Genomic DNA, 22,657 nt, shown 5'->3' on the forward strand with positions numbered 1-22,657 from the left:
TTCAGTTGCATGCTTCTTTAGCGAAGTATAATGATGATTAGTACTTGTGTTCATAAATCATAAGTTCTTTCATGATCTTATTGACAATCCTAATTTGTTCATTCAAAAGCACAAAATTAAGATCAGAATCTGTATTAACTCTAACAAGAAAGTTTGTTATCCTCAAATGAAAAATTAAGGATTTTGTCCTATACAGTTATAGAATGAATTTTAATAATAAAAAAAAAAAAAAAAAAAAAAAAAGACACTTATCGAATTTCTTTCTTTAATATAAAAAGAGCGAGACATTAGAAATGTGTGACCATGCTTGAATGACCCAATATATGATATTGGATTCAATGAAGATGACAGGTATTTATGCCTCATGTTCAACAAGACATTTGGACGAAGGGACATAACATAACTGCAAAATTGTATTGGTCGCGATTAAACTCTCGAGCTAGTATTTATTTTATGCTATAACATAGGTCCGATCATAAGGTAAGATACACCTCATGTAGAGTAACTTTGCTTGTAAAACAAGAAACCACCTCAATTATCTCTCTAGGAAATCTGGAACTGATATAACAGCTTCTAACTGTTTTTCTAACTGTCTTAAACTGATCTATTTAGCAGTGACTAGTGCAGCAGCTCGGTGGGATTTTCTTTTTGACCTCAAAACCGTAAAACAACTAAAGACACTGAAAGAGTCTTCCACTTCTTCCTTTGCGTTGTTTTCCAAGTTTCTAAACATTCACCAAGTTTTGGTGCAGTTTCCTTATTAATGTAAGTTCTTCTTTTATAATTCTAGATTTATGTATTTTTCTTATTCTTCGCGATGAGTCAGTGAATTTCACCTAAAGATGCAATTTTTCTAAAATTATATGAGATTGCAATGTGTTTTCTTGGATGCCAAGAAAATTCCTGAAAAGGGGTGTGTTCTGAATTATTTGTGTTTGTCTAAACCTTCACCAAGTTTTGGTGCTGTTTCCTTGCTCATGTAAGTTATTCTTTTTTGATTTCACCTTTGTGTATTTTTCTTATTCTTCTTGATGGTTCATTGAGTTTCGGCTAAAAATTTGATCTTTTCTTAAAGTATTTGAGATTACAATGTGTTTTCTTGGTTGCTAAGAAAGATCCTGAAAAATTGTTTCTTGAGTGTCTTGATGAATGTGTATGGAAGAATATGCTTTCTCTTTCACTCTCTGGAAGACAGAAAAAAGGTTGGATGAAATAACCATTGATGTGTTCTTAATCTAACAATATTAAACGCCGTTGGTCGATAAAATTAAAAAAATGTACAAAGAATATAACCTGGGTAAGTTATCTGAAAACATATAAGAATCACTTTTGAAATTGAACAAAAGATATACTTTTACAAAATTGAGCAAAGCTGTTTGTATTTTCTTGCTGTTTGGATGCTAAGGATGTGCAATAGTTATTGTTATGCATGAACTATGATATTAAACATTTAAAAGTTAAACTAATACTTGTTGCCAATTTCCTGGTGATTGATAATTTTGTAACAAATATAGCTGAACCAAGATTGCCTTAAGGGAGCAGGTTTTGAAATGGTGAAGCAGAAACAACATGTAGGTGGACCTCAAACTATGAAGAAAGATTATCGGATCGATCGATCCCTACCTGACATAAAGAATGAGGTATATATTACAGATGAATTTAGGATGTATAAATTCAAAGTGAAGCTTTGCTCATGGGATAATGCTCCTCATGATTGGACAGAATGTCCCTTTGCTCATTCTGGGGAAATCGCAAGGCGCCGTGATCCGAAGAAATATTATTACAGCTGTGTCCATTGTCATGAATTTCAGAATGGATCATGCAGTAAAGGGGATACATGTCAATATGCACATGGTGTTTTTGAGTCCTGGCTGCATCCTGGTCGATACAGAACAACGCTTTGCAATAATGGAACTAAATGCACAAGAGAAATTTGCTTCTTTGCTCACAAACCCGAGGAGCTTCGCCTGTTGAAGGCTTATATACCAGTTCTGCTTTGCCTTCACCTACATCAAATTCAAATTCACCAAGTGCCTCTGCAATGGATTCCTTCACATTGAGATCACCGTCTTCTTTGATACAATCTTCGTCGCCGCCTTGGAATCCGTCTGCAGCATCATCTCCTGCAGGAGGAACCATGTGGCAGACTCCGACTCGGATTCATACTACAGTCCCTACACTTCAGATGTCGAGCAACAGATTGAAAGCTGCATTAAATGCTAGAGATAATACTGATCTAAACATGAAATTTCTCGAAAATCGTCATATGCCGAAGCTAATAATAGAAGAGTCAAATAGACTTGCAGGAGTGAATCCTACTAACCATGAAGACATTTTTGGGTCATCGATACAATCTTCGAAAGACATGCTGGTGCATCAAAATGTGAACCAAGAACTGTGTGGCTACCCTTCTGACCTTACCAATACAAATGTGATTGGATCACCAGAATTCAGAGGTAGTCCATTTGTGAATTCAAGATATGATGCCTTTTCAAATCGGAGCCAGAGCTTTTTCGAGTGCAGCAGCGTGGCAAGCTTTAATTCCAAGCTTCCTTCTGCTACCTCAGTTGCATTAGAACCTTCTACTGCCTTCTCTGATTGGCACTCCCCTGATAGAAAAGTAGATTGGTCTATCCCCGGTGATAAACTCAATGAAATGACGACATCTTATTCTTTCGGCTTCCTAAACGATACTAGCAACGCTTCAACAATAGCTGCTGCATCAAATGTTGATGACCATTATGCATTATTAAGCCAGGAATCTTGGGTTAGCTCGCTTGTGAAGGATGATGATCCAACATTGGAATCTGATCAACTGCAATGCCATAATCCGGATGTTGTTCCATCTTAGCCGGAGCAATTGTGCATGTTATATGAGCAGACAGTAGTGTGATTTCTTTTTAATTTTATAGATATTCATTATATTTATGTGACATTTTGTAGAATGCAGCTATTCTGCTTTAGTAACAACTTGTTAGCACTACTAGGGAAGTATATTGCCTCATTTTTTTGTCCCTAATTTTTTGTTTTGTTATTAGTTATGTTCAATTGAGTTGCAATTTTCAATTTGGGTAACTTATGGTGCAAGTCACCTTTCAACCTTCATTTGTTCTTCTTGCTATATTACCCTTTTATTTGACTTTTGCTGACTTTCATTTTCCCACTTCACTTTTAATTTGAATTCCAATTGCTTAAATTATTTCAACATTCCCTCATTAATAACTTTCATTTTCCTATTCCCTCAATTATGTGTAAATATGCACATAACTGTTAACTACCCTTAATTTAGAAAAATTAACTAAGTTGTTGGTATATGTAAATGGTTTTCATATACTAGCATTACTCTAATCTATTTACTTTTGTAGCTATTTAAAGTTATGGTTGAGAACTTGGCGTTTATTCAGTCATAGGAAGCTTTTATTGTTGTAGTGGATGCAACATTTAGCCTCTAGCTTTATGAGTGTGAAGCATATAGCTGCTTCTATTATGATCTCAATTCCCAAGGACATTTTACTTGGTCATTAATGTTACCTTTTAACTATATATTTTTATATTCTTTCAAAAAATGTGGTGACTCCATTTTCAGCATAGTTCATATTGTGACTTACTCCTTCCGTTTTTAAATATAAGCAAAATTCACTTTTTAAGTTTATTCATTTAACGATGTATGTGATTCATAATATAGACTACATACATTATTAAATGAATGAACTTAAAAAGTCAATTTTGCTTATATTTAAAAACGGAGTAGTATGTCATAGTATGATTCTCAGCATTGACTTTTTTTATTTTTTTCTTGAGTTCAATAGTTAATATTTTTATATCATCACAACTAAACTTTACTATGGTCAAAACTTTGAGCCATATTATTGTATGTGATGAATTTGAATTCCAATTCTTTTAACAGATCAACTCTGTCAGCTGTCATTGAATCTTTACCTTAACATTATTTTCTTCAAAAACAATAATGATATTGTCAATCTACTAAAATTTTGCAGGCTTTGAAGATCCATATCCCATGTTTTCTGTAATGATGATTAAGGCACAAACATCCACAAATGCTTTGTCACAAAAGCATTAAGCATCTCCTCATTTTCTCTCAGATGATCATTTTGGGAAATGTTAAAGTTAAACTCTGGTTTAAAAAAATCCAAAAGTTTTTTCAATCCTTGTGAAGCACGGATACGGCACAGACAACGAACAGGACACAGACACTAAATGTAATTCCATTCATTTACATACCAAAGAAAAATTGAAATTGAAATATTGTCATAAAGTAAACTGGTGTTTAACCATATACCACTTTATTCATAAGGTTTATATTTTTTACAAATTTTGAAGTTACCAACTTGTGAGTAGTTACTCAACAAGTTGAGTTACCACTTCATTCAACAATTGATCAAAAATTTCTGACTCAAAATCAGTACATATACTTCCTAAATCACTTTGTTCATTCATCCATACATGAACTTGATTTTTTGAACCAGCCAATTCATCTCCAACTAGTCTGCATGCTTCATCCCAAATATCTATATACTCCTTGTAACTTTGCTTCTCTTTCTTCTTTGATCCTTCATATATGTTGTTCTGAATTGCCTTATCATTCTTCTCATCAATCATCAAATTATCATCAGATCGCATACGAATGTGCTTGCCGGTTTCAAGCTCCGGTGTCAACTTTCTTCTTGGATTCAAACCAACTGCAACAGAATCAATCCCTGCAAAAAAAATTAAAAAAATTAACAATTAACACAATGTTATAAGATAAGGTCTGTTGCGGCAATCTAGTCCACGACATTAAGATTTTTTATGTCTTTCCGATCGCAATGTGATTGCAATTGAGGTTGGATCAGCCTCATTTGATAAAGACTATGCTTAGTGCATGTTTGAAATGACACTGAATTTTACAAAATCGCAGTGACACCATGATTATACTTAGTTTAGCGTATGATTAAAATCCGATCGGCACACTGTGATTTCATCAAACTCGTAGTTGATTTAAACATGAACTTAATACGAAAGATCACGACGCATCAATTGCAGCTAGAAATCAGAAAAAAGTTGAACACATCAAATTCGCAAAAGAAACAAACCTGCTACACAAGACTTGCGCTCAAATTCAAGAACAGAAACAGGACTTAAATCATCTGATTTGCATTCAGTTTCTATCTTCTGTTCTGTATAACAATTTCTTCGCTTCTTCCTCGTCCTTCTCTTCTTCAGCCTTTCACCAACTACAACTTCCTTGCAATTCATTGCCTTCAACAACTCACCTGCTTCTGAATCAAAACACTTCTTTTCAGACGAAGAAGCCTTAAACCGATGCGAAGTATTGGTGATTTCTTGAAGTTTATTAGAAACCCTTTTGCTCATTTTCTCATCACAAACAATCTCTCTCTTGTTCTTCTTCTCCTTCAATTCTGAACAACTCATTTTCTTTTTTCTCCCATTTGATTTCAACCCTTTACCACTCTCACCTTCATTTCCAAAACTAAGCACAAAAAAGCTCTCATTTTCACTCATTTGAAAAGTTGGTGGCTCTCTAAAAGACAATGTTGAACCAACTCTCTTATGATGCAAACTCTCAATCTTCCCATTGCTTTCTCCCAAATAGTCCAAAGAATTCATCGACTTGCTACGCGAAAGTGAACCTGGTTTCGACGCAAAAGGTACCTCAACCATTGATTCTAAACCCATCAACCTTGCCACTAAAGGAGGAGGAGGAGTAACAGCAGAAACGCCCAAGTTGTGATCATTTACACTTAGAACAGAATTTGCTGAATCAAATTCTGTGGTTTGATTCGACGAGTCTTTTGGAAGGTTTCCGGAGCAAAGAATCTTGCGCATGATGGCTGTGAGACATCCTGTAGTTGTGGATTTGGAGCTGCTACACATTGGTGGAGATACATTTGAACAAGATGAAGTTGGAGTTTGAGTTTGAGTTTGAGTTGAGAGTTTCATCATTTGAATGATCTAAGAAACATAAAGAAACAAATTAACAGAAAATAAAAACTATATGATAAAATAAATATACACAAAAATAAAGTGAAATTTGTTACTTTGTTGGAGTCTTAAACTAAGGACTAAAAATAACAACCATTTTGGTCTTTAAAGTGAGTCTTTCTCTCTCTCACACAATAATATTTATTATAATAGAATATTGGGATAATATCTTATTATTGAATAAGAATAATTTAATTTTCTTTTTGACTAAATTGAATGAGAGTAATTTTGATGAGATATTATTTCCAAATTATATTACTTTAAATTTATAAAAATTATTAAAATGAATTTCAATGTGTCTTTTGTTAGTGATTAGTCTTTTGAATGTGTCTTTTTAGTCAGGTTAATTTTTAATTTATTTTTTAAAAAAAAACTCGGTATCTATCTTAAAGAATGACTAATTTCAGAGGTTCAATTTCACCGTCCACTTGTGGGGGTCTATTTAAAATTGGAGCTTCAAAATTCTGTATGGACTAGCCACGACAACTATCACTGAGGATAGTCGAACCTAAAACTTTAAGACGAGCATACTTTAAAGTCCAAAATCAACATATTTAGGTCGTTCTAAGTGAGTTCGAATATGTCTTTTGTTAATTAGTATGATCTATAAAATTATTTAAAATACATATTTGGGGTGTTTTTTGTTATTTTGATGCCAACAAAGTAACTACTAAAATACAAACTCAAACTTGAATTTAGTACAAAGATAAATAAAGTAAGAATTTCCAAATAGAAAAAAGAAAGCAATGAGAACAATGAAAAGTGAGATTTGAATTTTCCTACATAATTAAAGGGGACAAAGGGTGGCGGGCTTTGGATTTGAATATGAGAAAGAAAGAACAAAGTTATGAGTTTAGCATGATGTGGAAGTGATGTTTTCTAACTTTTTATCACTTTGACAATTTGACATAGTTCAGTGTCCAATGTTTCCACGCGCGTGTAAAGTCTTTTTTTAGTGCTAAAATTATGCATTGTTTCCCATTTTAAGCAGACAAAAAGCACGCTCTTGGGGCGCGTGTAGATAGTACTAGTTTTACACTTTTGCTATATTGGTTTAAGTTCAAAGTTTCAAAGAAAAAAAGTGTGAGAGTTTACTTTCTATTGGATGAGGGTTTTACTTTTGACAGAAACTGTTTGAAGGGTAAGTGAAAAATGAAGATTGGAACTCAATGGTGTAAGTACTGGTTATGTTTTTTTTGTCATCTTGTGTTACTGGCAATGTTGTCAGTATGTTAGAAGAAATTCTATTGGGTTCTGTGGCAGAAGACACTGACTTTTGGTCATGGTTGTCCAACAACTGTGTAACTACTTTCATAATTTGAAGTTGTACTTTTCAATGCTCATTGTGAAGTTCTAATTAAGGTTGGACAAAGGTGAATTCTAAGGTAAGACTAAGAAATAGGAACTGTAGGCAAACTGAAGATAGTCGATAATTGCTTTACATATTGCTATAAAATCCCTCCAATGCTTCTCATCAAAAGATAATATCTTATTAGTTAGTTATGTAAGAAAAAAAGTCTATCGGAAGATAAGTTCCGATAGGTTGAGATAGTCATAAGCCTCTTCATCAATCTTTGATTTATTCAGACATAAAACCAAAATAATAGCCATAAACAAGACATTTTTTACAATATATTCTATTTGGTGGGGAAAGAAATAATCACGCTATAAAAGCAAGGAGATACCTGTTATGGATATGATTATCAAAGCTTATCCGTCCAATTCTTCAAACTCAGAGTGTCGCGGCGCGATCAAAGCTTGAACTATATGGTTTCGAGGTTGCGATTTGAGACGATATTGATGTTATGCTTTAGTGGAAGCAATTTGTAGTTATCCATATTCAAATGGTTCGAGCATGGATGGAACGATGGGGAGAAATTAGGATCTCAATTTTGAACGGAAATTGTATTTCTTAGTTTATTTGTCAAAGTTGATTCATTTGAAATGATGTAAGCCCTTTTTAATGAACAAAATCTTGATAGCTATTTTGAATTGGTTTCGAGCCAACACACTGAGATCAATTTTGTTAGGCAGTGGGTCGTTTGGTTTTCTATATGGCCCATATGAAAAAAAGAAAACTAATTTTATGAAATTGGGTTTCTTTCAGCCCACAATTTAACAAAATTTGCTCTTAAAAGTCCATATCAAGTCTCATAAAAAAAGTTCATTTTATTATTGATTCTTTTTTTATAGATGATATAAATATTTATTTAATTTAAGGACATTAATGCATTGTATCCCTAAAGAAGAAGAAAAAAACATCAACGCATTGTAGAAAGAAAAAATTTCCCTCCTTATAAATATTCATAAGGTGGGACTAATGTGTAAAAAGAAAATTTTATTCAATAACCTAGAGTTATTTATTTTTGGAATTTAATAATATTTTATAGTTGTACATTAGTCTTTTTTACAAACACGTATGTGTAAATATATTTTGAGTTGCGGATGACTTAGGTCAACATATTACTAGTTAACTCTAAGTTGATATGTACCTTTTAATTATTAAGTCAATTTATCACATATGTTCCTTTTATGAGTGGAATCATGAACTTATTCTGTGTTGGCATATTGTATTTTATGGTGGATTTTTCTAAGGGTTGGTTGATTGATGGGTTATGTTCCTAGTCTTTCTCTTGTTCGTTGTGGTTAGGTGCTCATGATTGGAGTTTAGTTTAATTTCTAGTGTTGTTTTAGTTTTTGCTCTTATTTTTAGTGGGATGGGTTCTTTGTTTTTGTTATTGTTTTTGTTATTGTTTGACATGAGTACTTATTGTAGATTCTCCATTGTTTTTAACCTTGAAAAGAGAGAAAAAAAGGTTATCACCAAAAATTGTATGAATGGTTGTTCAAATATCACTACTCTTCACGATAAGGTCTCCAAGAGAAGTGAAATATAAGATGTTTGATAATGTATGAAAAACAATTTAAAAATTGATTTCTGAAAAAGGATGTATATTTATATTACTTTGTGAGGTTGCATGTGGTTAATCTTGTTTCGGTAAGACCATCTCCAATGGCCAATTTAATGAGACATTCAACACCAATTTCCCCTCCAATGGTGTGTTTAAAGTGTGTTGAATGAGGGAATAGAAGAGAGAGAAGGTGAACCGATTCAACACAATTGAACCCTGCCAGGCCGGACACGTGGCGACGAGAAATTGGCCCAAAACGGGCGCGTGCGTTACACGCGCAGACAAGGCGCGTGATGCGTCAGACATGCGGAGAGAGAATGACTTTTTGGATAGATAATGACACGTGGCGCGTTTTAATTGGCTGTCCGGATTCTTATCATTTTAATAATTTGACCTCAATTATTTCGTTGTAAATTAATTTTAAAAAAAATAAATAATTACCAAAATTCATGATTTTTTTTCCTCTATAAATAGAGACTTGGATCGTTTGATTTGGACACAGAAAAAAAAACCAAGTTTTTCACTATCTTCATCTTATTATTATCTTTCTATTAGCAAACTAAGTGAAGTTTTAATCTTATTTTTTGTGAAATGGATCCCAATAATAACCATTTCAACACCCAAAATTTTTCTAATTACCCATATAACTACGAAAATCCCAACAATTATCCAAATCCAAATCAATTTTATAACCAACGTCCTCAAAACATACATCAAAACGTACCTAATTTTGGTTTTTCACCAAATTTCAACCAGTCATCCTCTGTTCCAAACTTTCATCCATATTATGGATCTATGATGAGATATTCATCTCAAACACCCCCGTTTAATGGTTATATGCCAATGGGGAATGAAAATTTTCCTAGTGTTGATGCAACCCAATATCCTGAATTTTCAACACAAATAACTCCTGGTGGCATGGCAGTTGCTGATGAAGTCACTCCAGAAGATTCAACTCCTAAGAGCAAGAGAAGTAAGGAACCAGCATGGAACACTCAACAAAATTTGGTTCTAGTTAGTGAATGGATTAAATATGAAACAAGCAGTGTTGTCGGGAGAAACCAGAGAGGAGAAACATATTGGGGTAAAATTGCTGAGTATTGTAATAAGTATTGCTCATTCGATTCTCCCCGCGATCTAGTTGCCTGCCGAAACCGTTTTAATTATATGAGCAAAATAATAAATAAATGGATTGGTGCTTATGAAAGCGCTAAGCGTATGCAAGGAAGCGGTTGGTCGGAAGATGATGTTTTGACAAAAGCGCAGGAATTATTTGCAGGTGGGAAGAATATTCAATTTACTTTGAATGAAGAATGGCACGCTCTCCGTGATCAACCACGTTATGGTAGTCAGATGGGAGGAAATGTTGGGTCAGGGAGTAGTGGATCTAGGAGATCTCACGAGGACTCCGTAGGATCTAGTGCTCGTCCAATGGGTAGGGAGGCAGCTAAAAAAAAAGGTAAAAAGAAAAGTAAGGACGCTGCTGGCTTGGAGGAGGTGGAAAAGGAGTGGGTTCAATTCAAAGAAATCAAGGATAAAGAGATTGAACATTTGAAAGAGTACACCAAGGTGCAACAGGAGAAAAACAGATTGACGAAAATGAAAATGTATCTAAAGTTAAGTTCTGAAGAGCATCTTGATGACCGGAAAAAAGAGCTGTTGGAAAACTTGGTGCGTGAGCTGTTTTGAAATATTTGTTTGTATTCGGTCAAAATTGTCAGTGTTGTCTAGGTCCCAATGTTTACTTTAATAATTGTCAGTATTGTCTAGTCCTCAGTGATAGTCCCTAGTGTTGTCTAGTCCCTCGTGACTTATTTCACCTACTATTTGCCTTAATAATTACGTACACTATGTGCCCATTATTTCACCTACTATTTGCTTTAATAATTACGTACACTATGTGCCCATTATTTCACCTACTATTTGCTTTAATAATTATGCACACTATGTGGCCATTATTTTACCTACAATAACTTATTTCGAATCCGTCAATGTCCACCACACAATGTGCTTATATATAGGGACTCATATCTACTTCCAATTTCACAAATCTCATTCATATCTACTTCCAATTTCACAAATCTCATTCATATCTACTTCCAAAAAAATTTCCAATGGACCCTCATGATATCGAAGCCTACTTCCAAAAACGTGATGTTGAAGACACTTATATCGTCAACCGATTTATTCAGCGTCGAAAAAAACTAGAAGAAGGTAGTGCATCTCGTACTAGAAAATATTTCAATAGAGATCATGCAGCTGCAAACCAAAGACTAATTGATGACTACTTTGCCGATGCACCTACATACGACGATGCAATATTTCGTCGTCGGTATCGGATGCAAAAACATGTTTTCCTTCGAATCGTTGGAGATCTTTCAAGTAGTGATAACTACTTCACCCAATGAATTGATGCAGCCAATAAAGAAGGTATATCACCGTTAGCAAAATGTACCACAGCAATGCGAATGTTAGCATATGGTGTGGCAGCAGATGCGGTCGATGAATACATCAAAATAGGAAGTAATACAGCATTGGAATGCTTACTTAGATTCTGCAAAGGAATCATACGACTCTATGAGGAAGTGTATTTGAGAGCACCAACCCAAGATGACCTGCAAAGAATACTGCATGTTAGTGAAATGCGGGGGTTCCCAGGGATGATCGGCAGTATTGACTGCATGCACTGGGAGTGGAAAAACTGTCCTAAAGCATGGGAAGGTCAATTTACTAGGGGGGATAAGGGAACCACCACAGTTATTCTGGAAGCAGTTGCATCTCATGATCTATGGATCTGGCATGCCTTTTTTGGATGTTCGGGAACGTTGAACGATATAAACGTTTTAGACCGGTCACCAGTGTTTGATGATGTGGAACAGGGAAAGGCTCCGAGGGTGAATTACTTTGTGAATCAACGTCCCTATAATATGACATACTATCTAGTTGATGGTATCTACCCTTCGTATCCAACTTTCGTCAAATCAATTAGACTTCCTCAAAGTGAACCCGATAAGTTATTTGCAAAACATCAAGAGGGATGTCGGAAAGACATCGAACGTGCTTTTGGAGTGCTTCAAGCTCGATTTAAAATCATCCGTGAACCAGCTCGCTTGTGGGACATAGCCGATTTGGGTATCATCATGAGGTCATGCATCATATTACATAATATGATTGTTGAGGATGAACGAGATACATATGCTCAACGTTGGACTGATTTTGAGCAACCTGGGGGAAGTGGATCAAGTACATCGCAACCATACTCGACCGAGGTGTTACCAGCTTTTGCAAATCATGTGCGTGGTAGATCCGAGTTGCGTGATCCAGATGTTCATCACGAATTGCAAGCAGATCTAGTGAAACACATATGGACAAAGTTTGGAATGTATCGTGATTGAAGATGATTTGTATCGTACTAAATAAATTACTTGTGTGTTTTATGTTTAGTTTGTTGTATTGCATTTTAAGTTATTTGTGTGCCGCGTGCTTAGTTTGTTGTACTTGAATTTGAAATTAAGAAAATAAAAATAAATTATTTTACAAATTTTTTTTTTCCAAAAATACTAAAAAATAAATAGTTAATTGTATTATTTTAATTTAATTATAATCGATAATTTTATGTAATTATAAAAACAAAAATTAACTAAGAATAAAAAATAAAAAGTGGTGGGGTAGAGTGTTGAATGAAAAACCATTGGAGGGGGTAAAAGTTGAATGAGTGTTGAATAAGAGAGAGAAAATGATGTGAAGTGTTGGGAATTGAAAAAGTGGTGTTGAATGGTGTTGAATGGTAAAAACCATTAAGGATGGTCTAATCTTGAATATCATGGAAAAGACATTGTGTGTAATCCATTTGAGGTTCCAACAACCTACCAAAATAAATTTAAAAATTACTAAAATAATCAATATTTGTAAACTTTCAAACTAAAATAGTTGTAAACTTACTTCTTTGCGAAAGGGCAAGTTACTGGTATATTTGATGTTGGAAGTAGGGTACTTTAACAAAAATTCTGAAATTAATTGGGAAAAATTAAAGTGTGAAATTGTAATTTGAGAAATGCTACCATCACACTCTCTAACACACTCCTATAACACACTCCAATAATATAAAGCTACGTCATCCATTTTCTTAACTCCTTTACCTGGTAACCGGTTCTACAGGTGGAAGGAAAACAACATTATTTTTTTCTTTCTTTTTTATGAATTAAGTGCTGGTTCGTCATCTCCAAGGGGTCATGAGCTGCAACCACAGCCCATTTTTCTGGCCAACATGTTTCTTTGTTGTGAACTTTCCTGTTGATGGGGGAGTTAAATCGATTTTTATATATGAGTTTCATTCCTCTCATAAAATAGATCTGAGTTGTGGGTTATGATTACATATGATTTTAATTCATCTAATAAAATACAATTTTGAAGGATCCATTTCCATTTCTGCCCCATTCTCGTTCTCAATTTCAATACCCTCCTTCTCCGGTTTCAATTCAATTTCGTTTTCAATTTCTAACAACAACCCCTCTTATCAATTTTTGGAATTGCAACCTAAAAGAAAAGATGAAAGTTGAGGATGATGGCATGTTTCCATGGCTCTTCTTGAAAAAGGGTGTACAAGGGACACAAATTGAAGCAAATTAGAAATGGGTATTCTTAGTATAGCACTGTTACTTTTGAAGGAGGAGGATAATGCTGATGTCTATAGCACCACAACCACCATCGGCAAAAAAAAAAAAAAAACCACTGCAGGAAGATGGTGAACAAAAAATAATAATATTTTTTTTCAAAGTTAAAGTACTTTTGTTTGATCTCCGTTAGCTTAGCTCAGTTGGTAAAGATATTGCATATTATATGCAGGAGCGGGGTTCGAACCTCGAACACTCCACTTATCCACAATTAAATTGTGTGAGCTCTAGTCACTAGGCTACTTGACAAAAAAAAAAAGTACTTTTGTTTGTACCTATTGCATGTTAAAGGAACAAAAAAATGGGTGATGTGTCTATTATTTATTGGAGTGTGTTAGGGAGTGTGACACTAGCATTTTTCATGTAATATTTTGGATTCATGAAGAAAATATCCCGGATAGACTTTTGTTAAATAACAATGAAATCCATTAAAAATGGAAAATAATACAATACAGTGCTTAAAGTTGAAAAAAAAAACGTAGTACCTAATGAAAAGTTTTGATTCAATAAACAACCGATGATTATTTTTTGTGCGGCAAATCCTATAGTACACCCAATATATTTAAGTGTACCGGTACACCACTCTTTAAATTAATAGTTAAATAAGTTGTTTTTTGAAAAAAAATATTATTTTTTATCATTTATAATTATAATAATTAAATCTTATTCATCAAAAATGTTAACAGAATAAAATTATTATTTTTTGAATTTTTATCACTCATAATAGAGAACATTCATTATTTTTTATGATAATATGTAAAAAAATTACTATAATTCTTATAAACAATGAAATGATATTTTTTATTATGAAATAATGTTCTATAAAATATAAATATTGAAAAATAATATTTATTACATAAAAAATGATCGTTAATTTATTTAATTATGAAGCAGGAGTACCGGTACATCTCACTTTATGAGTGTACCGTAGAAGTTCCCTTTTTGTGCGTTCAAAAAATAGATTAAAAGATCAAGGAGTGAATTTTGATAAGTAAACTACACAAATTCATAGTATTCCATATAAATCTTAGAAAATTGCTCATTTCATTTTTGAAATTGTTCAAAAACATACTCTAATAGCACTTAACTGCCCACTTGATTTTCCAGCAGTAGTCAAGTGTCATTGGACACTTTTTAGAGCGAGTTAATCAATTTTTAAGTAGGTTTAACCGATATTAAAACTTCTAACAACAGTTAATTGTCGTAGGAAAGCCGAACGATAGTTGACTGCTGTTGAATTAACGACAGTCGAAGAAAATAGCAATTTAAGGAATGTGGTGAACAATTTTCTAGATCTTAACATTGGTTTTCTCTTGGGCCCATTAGTGCCAACTTAGGGTGCATCCTTAATTTAGTGGCCCATCAGTGGACCGCCAAGCACTCTTGTCTGTTCATAAGAACTACATGTGGTTGAAGTACCACCAATATGTATAAACATATGGTTTGAAAGAGCAAATCAGTTTGTTCCTGTGCTTGATGAAGTACTATGTTAGGCACAAAGCCAACTCATAATTTATGTCTTCATAATTATAATTATTATTGTGATAATTATGAGGACAATCTTATGAGAAAGACGTCTTTGTTACAAGCCTAACTAAAATGGATTTTGACAGACACATAATTGAAAATAGAATAAAGGAAAAATGAATTGAATAACATATTTTATTTGTAATGTGCCTATTCTTGATTTAAAGCACAATGATTGTTGTTTAGGCGCACAGGTTGCTCAAGATGGAAAAAAATGCCTGAGATTGTAGAATCTGAAAGATTTTAGTCGAAAAAATGCTGATCGGATCCTATATTTTGACATGAAGTGTTCACCGCTGCATAACAGTAATTATCTCTGTCAAGAAATCTATGGACACACAAGATGGGTTGTCTCCTCCTAACTGAATTTTTCTATACGAAAGACTCGGGAATCAATCATCTGACCACATACTTAAGGAGTCCAAGTCTCTTACCGCTTGGATCAATTCATTGTTGGCAGAGGTTATTAGCACTTTATCCAAACTTAAGGATAAGTTATATTAATAGACAAGCTAATTTTGCCGCTCATGTTTTAACGAGGGTGTCAAAATTGTATGTTAACCACCATATATTTAACTTGATCTCATCTTAGATCTTCCCTATTTTGTTAAATAAATAATATAAGTTTGTTGCTGTAAAAAATCATCATACAACAAAACAGTGTTTAGTAAAGGAAAGGTGTGCCAACTGTCCACGACTTGAGAATCAAAAGGAGCAGAGTGCTGATGTTGAGGTAACATATGAGCACATTTTTTTTTTGTATCTCTAGAGGAATAGTAAAGGGAATTGGTCCAGTCCTTTAAGTATAGAAGGGATTTGATTTCATTTAGTAGAAGCACATAATATGAATCTAATTCGAGCAAAATAATTACACTCCTATGTTCTTTTTTTGGTTGATCAAAAGAATCCTCGGCCGAAAACTAGAGACTAATCATTCAAACTACGAGGATCTTTTTAAAAGGTTGACATCTCTAAACAAGTGTTATTTCACATGCACCGGTCAGGAGTCAAATTTATAAATTATAATCACATGCTTAAAGAATCAAATTATCTCTCAACTACATAGCATCTAATTGGTTCTCCTATGTTCTTAAAGCAAGATAATACAATATGGCATTGATCCATCTCTTGTCATTAGCGTATAGTGAATAAACCATAGTTAGTTGATAGATAAACTATGGCTAGTTGGTTAGTTAGGTAGTTAGGAGTTAGTTAGACTAGTTCATCCTTATAAATAACTCTCACCATTGTACTCTCTTGTTATCTTTTATCAAACCAATTCATTTCTATAATGAATCTCTATGGGCATCTCTCACATGAATACTCTTATGCACCCTTTCTTGCTGATCACTTTGACCTTTATCCCTAGGACTCCATGATTCGTGACACTTGTACAAGTAGATGGTTCATTTATAAGTGATAACCTTAGAGGTTTAACAAGATAATACTAATCCTATAACCATGCATTGTTGGTTAAAATTGAACGGTTCATTTTATTTTTACACTCTAACAAGACATGATGTATATCCCCTAACAAAACCATTAAACATGCTAGGAACTTTTACATGTCAAAACATCTAATTAACTTGAGAAATAGATGCATTTATAACATAACTTCTTAAATTAAATAAAAGTCATGAATTATTGAAAAACACAAACGCATTTCTAACGTTCTTCATGAAACAAAATCTTATACAATTCACCTAGACTTGCTATGGTAAAACATTATAAGTAACCTAAAAGAAACAATTGAGTGGCAGAAACAAATTTAAATTTAGCATAAAATGTTGTTACTCAGACTTGGTCCAAGTATTATTTTGGAGCTTAGGATCTGCTTGGTAGAATACGATGTCTCCTGAGTCACTCACAAAGTGGTCCTGACTCATGCTGTGAAGGAAATACTTGAATAGATGGTGTGGAACTGGCCCTGATTTCTCTGGCTCACGATAATATTTTCCTAGCACTGGCTTTGCTGCTTCAGTCTGAAATAGGATGAAAAAAAACAAATAAGAAAATGACTTTTAGTGTAATTGAAGAAATGCTTTTGATTCTTTTTGGAGAAATTATTGACACCCCTGTTTTGATAATACACCCCAACATTTTTAGAAGTTTAGAGGTTTAAATTTTTCATTTGCATTTCAACTGTATAGCTTAGTTGATAGAGACGTTGTATTATATATGTAGGAGTTATGGTTCGAGCCCCGCATTCCTCAATTATTCACCTTAAAGGTGAAGTTATGTCCACTTGACCAAATGACAAAAAAAATATAGATCTAATATTTGTCTTCTTTTACAATGTTTTAAAAAGATTCCTTAAAAAAAAAAAAAAATCTAGGATTTTCAGAATTTTTGAATAGGCCAAACACTATTTTTGTTGTTTATAAAAATGCATTTTTTTTCTAATTTGTCTTCAATCTTCTGTCTATTATTACAATTTACAAGTGTTCACTACATGCATGATATTTCATCTGGTGTTTTGTTTTCATTTTTTCTAATTTGTTTTCAATCTTCTGTCTATTATTACAGGTGTTTACTACATGCATGCCATTTCATCTGCTTGTTTTGTTTGCATTTCTTCTAATCTGTCTTCAATCTTTTGTCTATATTACAAGTGTTCACTACATGCATTATGTGTCTGAAAAATATAAAATGATTACTTTTTGGTTCTCTCTCTCTCTCTCATTTTCAATATGTTTGGATTCCTGGCTATGCACCTAACCGGATATTCTTTTTCAAAATAATCAAATGTCTTCCTTTTGTTTAATGTTGTTTAGATGTATACAAAGGGGGTGTGTTATAAAAATAAAATAAAAAAAATCAATAAGAAATGGTTATTACTTTTTTTCATCCTATAAATTTTTCGTGCGTCCTATTCAGATTCTAAAATCCAAAATATTTCAACATGTTTTTGAGGTTTTTATAGGCTATCTATGTTGTTCGGATTCTATAATCTAAACTGTGCACGAAAAATTATTAGGGTGGAAAAATAATCCACTTGGTTCAGTCTGATAGTATTGACTTGAGATATGAGAGTATACTTCTTCTCAAGGTCTCAAGTTTGATTCTCCATTAAGCGAACATAATTGTGGAGTTACCTCTAGGATTCTAAACCCTAACAGTAAGGACAAAGTCACTGTGTAGTCACCCTCCACTTCCAAGGCCACTACCCAAGTTGAACTGTGGGCCTTTATTATTTAGGCCCTTTTGCCCTTTTGTTATTAAGAAAGTAAAAAGAGAATATGACATAAGATAAAGAGAGAAAGAGATTGTGTACCGCTTCAACCAAATGATAATGTGGAATTTGTGGAAAAAGATGATGAATAACATGGGTGCCAATGTCATGGTGAATGTTGTTAACCCAACCATAGTCACGATCCACCGTTGTTAGACCACCCCTTAGATAATCCCATTCCTATAAAATCACCAAAATATATTGAAAATGTTTAGTATACACCTTGAAACAGAGAGAAAAAAGACGGAAAAAAACTCATTTATAGATGTAATATATTGATGATATAATAAAAAAAATGTTGAATGAATATGTAAAAAATTTGGATGTTCAAATATCATGCGTGTATTAACATGTTGTCATGGAACAAGTTCCTAAATTCGTTTGAGGTACGACAAAAATTGTATATAAATATGTTCTGTTTCAAAATATCTTTAATATTTTTTTATATTTTAAAAAGGTTTCTTTATTTGAATGGACAGTAGCAAAATTCAATTTAATAGTCGGTGTAAATTGGGCAGCCATGGCCTTCCAAGGACATGACTTTTACTTTAGAAGATGACAAAATAAAGTAGATCTGAATCCATTTATCAAAAAATACAAATTTTTAGTATATAAAAAACACACACACATGCATTTTCAATTTGTTTGAACTTGGATTGAAAATTTATGTTTATAATAATTCCAAAAATGTAATTTTTTAACTTTATATTTTCTAACGATGCAGAGTTCGGTTGAAAAGTAGGTAATGTTTCTCCAACGATTGTTACATTATATCAATGACCGAATTTATTTATCTCAACCAAACATAGTATAGTTAATAAGGTCCCTTGGTTTAGTAAATATTTTTTTACCGACGGTAAAAAAATTTTTTTACTGTTTATGTAAATATTTTAAAGGCAGAAATTAAAAAAAAATTGAAAAAAAGGAATAAAAAAAAATGAAATCTGAAACTAAAGTGAAGTCCTATTCCTTTGGCTTTTTGAGATTCTATTTTATCGCATAAACATCCAACAAAACAGTGACAAAAAATTGAAGAAACAGAGAAATAATAATATTCTTAAATTAAATTACCTGTCCACGGTACCAAGGGAGTTTTTGACTGTAACCATGGTGATGCATATATGTGACAAAGTCCAACCACATAATGAAGATCTACATTCAACACAAATCAGTCAAAATTAATAGCTATTAAATTTGATAAAATTTAACTAATTTTAGACTGCAAAGAAAATGTCAAAGTGAGATTAGATTTACCCAATATGGAACACCATAGAGTTTGAGCATAACAATTGGACCCTTAATTAAGGATAAATATGTAAGCAAACAAAACATGATACTCCAACAAACAGTTGAAGTTATCACATCTTTTCTCTCACTTGGTGTGAACAATTTGCTATATGGATTGAAATGTGAACCTTCTTTACCAGGACTTCTGTTCCACTGAAATGTGATACAAAAAAGATTAAGAAATTGTTAATTCTAATTATCATAAAACAAATGAAAAATATATATATTAATGTTGTAAATGAAATTTCTCACCAAATAAAAAGGGTATGCAAAGATTGGAAATGGAAAAGTAAATCTCATTGTTTTTGTCATGTTGTCTAAACTCTTGTACATCTTCTCTGTCAGCTGAGACATTAGACAAAGACATATACATAAATTATATCAGAAACAAACAATATGGTCAGAATTTTTCACATCTTTAGGCCCATCACGTGCATGTCTGGAATCACACTAAATTGGTTAAAATTACACTGACGCTGTGTTATTCTTAAATCTCCAAAGTGAAATGGGTGTAAAATTACATTGATTCAATGTGATTGTGACAAATTCACCGCAGATTCAGACATGCAACCTATGAAACATAGACTCAAACATGGACATCAGATACGACATATCAATATATTTAAAAAAATGATATAATTCAATACAATCATATGTGTCTGTGTCAGACACGAGACACGCTATAATGAAGAAGAGAAAACACATACAGGAACCCATGATTCATCTTTCTCAACATGACCATGGTTTTGATGATGAGTTCTATGACTGATTCTCCTGTAAAAATAATTCACATGATTGGATTGTCAAATCAGATTCAAAAAAAAAAAAAAAAATAAAAACAAAAGGAATCTTAAAAAGTATAAATTGAAAAAGAAAAGCATATTATAAAAGAATCAAATAAACTAACCATCCATGATATGGTACAAGAATTGATGAATGCAAGAAATGGCCCACCAAACTATTCAGTAAAGAACTATTTGAAAAGCTTCCATGGCCACTGTTACAATCCAAAAAAATTGAAAAAAAATTAAGAGAATTAAATTTGCATTAAAAGCATTGAAATTGAATAAATTAATGAATTAATTACCAATCATGTCCAAGAACAAAAAGAGCCCAAAACATTGTCCCTTGAGAAATCCAATAGATTGGCCAAAAGATCCAGTTATTGAAATGAATTGCAGCAGCAATCAATGCAATGACAATGAACAAATCTCTTAGAACGTAACCAAGAGAAATCAATGGATTCTTGACCCAGCAATGTTTTGGAATGGCAGCACGAATCTCTGCAATCTTGAATGGTGGAGGAGCACTTGGATCAAAATTCTGTTGATGTTTTTTTGCATCAACAACATCACCATTACCAACATGTTGCAGAGTTTGTGGTTCTTTCACAGCCATTGTTGTTGATGTTCTCTCTGCTAACAATGTTGTTGTGGTGGTGGAGGCTCGAAAATAAGGGGAATAATATAGCTAGTTGTGAGATGAGTACAAACCTAGATGTTGATGAATTCTTTTAGTACACATGGGGTCACGTATATATATAACAGCAAAAAGTAACAAAAACAATAATTAATTAATTAAAAACTAGGGTAATGTTTGTGACCAAACAAAGTATACCTCCTTTGTTTTCTCTAACAAACCGACCCTAATTTTTTCGGTTCAAGTTTTTTTTTTTTTTTTTAGAATGTTGTTTTGTGTCAATTTTCAACATAAAACATATATCTTTGTTTTTTCTTCATATTTTAACACAAAAATAACAAAGTGTATTTTTGCACATTTTTTTTCTATTATACCCTCATTTTAATTCACTAATAATTTCCTATTTTTTACACATTTTATCTTTCCAATAAATTTAATAAATAACAAACAATTGTTAGTTACTACTCTCTTTCTCCAACAAATTTCTATTTATTTACGAGCCTTTTTTTTCATAACAAACAATTTTTAATTTTCTAAATATTTTACATATATCTTTAATTATTTTAAGTCTATATCAAAATTATTCCAACTTCACATTAATCAAAAGCTAACAAAAAATTAACTTTCCTCCAACTCCTTTAATCAAATTTAAGGCTTCAACTATGGCCAAACCAATGGTACCGTTATCATAGATAACAAAGTTTTATTTAAATTTGAAGATAACAAAAAACAAATTTTGTTTTAAAACAAAACAAACAAACTTTGTTTAAAAAAACAAATTTTAGTTTTCCAAATATATAGCATTAATTAGTTTTATTGAAAAATATAAGATTAATTGACAAAGGGTATGATTGACAAATCATACCCTTAAAATACCGAAACGACAGATAAATAGGAACGAAAAATTCACCCTAAAACGACACTTAAAAAGGAACGGAGGGAGTATATATATAAAAAATAGCCTCTTTCAGCTCTCTGGGGTTGGATTTTTCCTTCCAAAATTGCCCTCAATTTTCAATACAAATAAATAGATAAGAATAAATTTAAATATTAAAAAAAATGTAACAAGCACGATATGAAGATATATATGACTGCTTTTTTTCTTCCATTTATCATTTAAAAAGTGTAACAAACTAGATGAGTATGTTTATACTTACTTTTTCATTATCCCAATTATACCCTTAAATAACCTTTTATATAATAAAGATCGTTGTTGATATCATTAAAAAAAAAATCAAGATTATATTTTTTTTGTTATATTGTTGGTGTCATTAAAATAAATAATCATGGTTAGTTTCGTTTGTTATAACTTGAAAGCAACAAACATTTATATTTTTAATTTTAATCAAAATTTCATAAAAAAAAAAAACCGTTCATAATTTTCAACCGTTAGTGTAATAAAAAGAGTGGAAAGACGGGCACGTGGTCTAAATAAATGACTTTTATATATAGATCTACATTTTTTCTATTGATTTTGTCGTTTGAGTGCGACGTTGTGTTGTTCATCATCTTCTGCGGTATTGTTTGATTTCTCGTCTTGTTGTGGTGTTCGTTTAGTTCGTATAATGAATGATCGGTGGCTTTAGTAAATTACATATTCAACC

General features: G+C 32.6%; 5 protein-coding genes across 5 annotated transcripts; 3 read left to right on the top strand and 2 right to left on the bottom strand.

The window, feature by feature from the left end:
* Window positions 1-2,137: 2,137 nt before the first annotated feature.
* On the top strand, window positions 2,138-2,851 carry LOC25490903 (zinc finger CCCH domain-containing protein 29). Its single transcript, XM_024778883.1, has one exon. It carries the CDS (start codon window positions 2,138-2,140, stop codon window positions 2,849-2,851), a length of 714 nt encoding a protein of 237 aa, XP_024634651.1.
* A 1,445-nt stretch (window positions 2,852-4,296) lies between these two features.
* On the bottom strand, window positions 4,297-6,084 carry LOC25490904 (uncharacterized). The gene is made up of 2 exons (XM_013604811.3): window positions 5,094-6,084; window positions 4,297-4,718 (listed from the first exon to the last, which is right to left on the bottom strand). The coding sequence occupies exons 1-2, from the start codon at window positions 5,962-5,964 to the stop codon at window positions 4,360-4,362; spliced, it is 1,230 nt and encodes a 409-aa protein (XP_013460265.1). The 5' UTR covers window positions 5,965-6,084; the 3' UTR covers window positions 4,297-4,359.
* A 3,674-nt stretch (window positions 6,085-9,758) lies between these two features.
* Window positions 9,759-10,604, top strand: LOC25490905 (glutathione S-transferase T2). Its single transcript, XM_039832039.1, has one exon. The coding sequence runs from the start codon at window positions 9,759-9,761 to the stop codon at window positions 10,602-10,604; it is 846 nt and encodes a 281-aa protein (XP_039687973.1).
* Window positions 10,605-11,377: 773 nt separating this feature from the next.
* LOC112420190 (uncharacterized) lies at window positions 11,378-13,544 on the top strand. The gene is made up of 2 exons (XM_039832040.1): window positions 11,378-11,983; window positions 13,329-13,544. Exons 1-2 carry the CDS (start codon window positions 11,378-11,380, stop codon window positions 13,542-13,544), a joined length of 822 nt encoding a protein of 273 aa, XP_039687974.1.
* A 3,169-nt stretch (window positions 13,545-16,713) lies between these two features.
* LOC25490906 (omega-3 fatty acid desaturase, endoplasmic reticulum) lies at window positions 16,714-21,151 on the bottom strand. The gene is made up of 8 exons (XM_013604813.3): window positions 20,722-21,151; window positions 20,542-20,631; window positions 20,342-20,408; window positions 19,887-19,979; window positions 19,602-19,787; window positions 19,419-19,499; window positions 18,390-18,527; window positions 16,714-17,097 (listed from the first exon to the last, which is right to left on the bottom strand). Exons 1-8 carry the CDS (start codon window positions 21,030-21,032, stop codon window positions 16,906-16,908), a joined length of 1,158 nt encoding a protein of 385 aa, XP_013460267.1. The 5' UTR covers window positions 21,033-21,151; the 3' UTR covers window positions 16,714-16,905.
* Window positions 21,152-22,657: the final 1,506 nt, after the last annotated feature.

Source organism: Medicago truncatula, chromosome 3 (genome assembly GCF_003473485.1).
Source record: "Medicago truncatula cultivar Jemalong A17 chromosome 3, MtrunA17r5.0-ANR, whole genome shotgun sequence".
In the NCBI taxonomy this organism is placed as follows: domain Eukaryota; kingdom Viridiplantae; phylum Streptophyta; class Magnoliopsida; order Fabales; family Fabaceae; genus Medicago; species Medicago truncatula.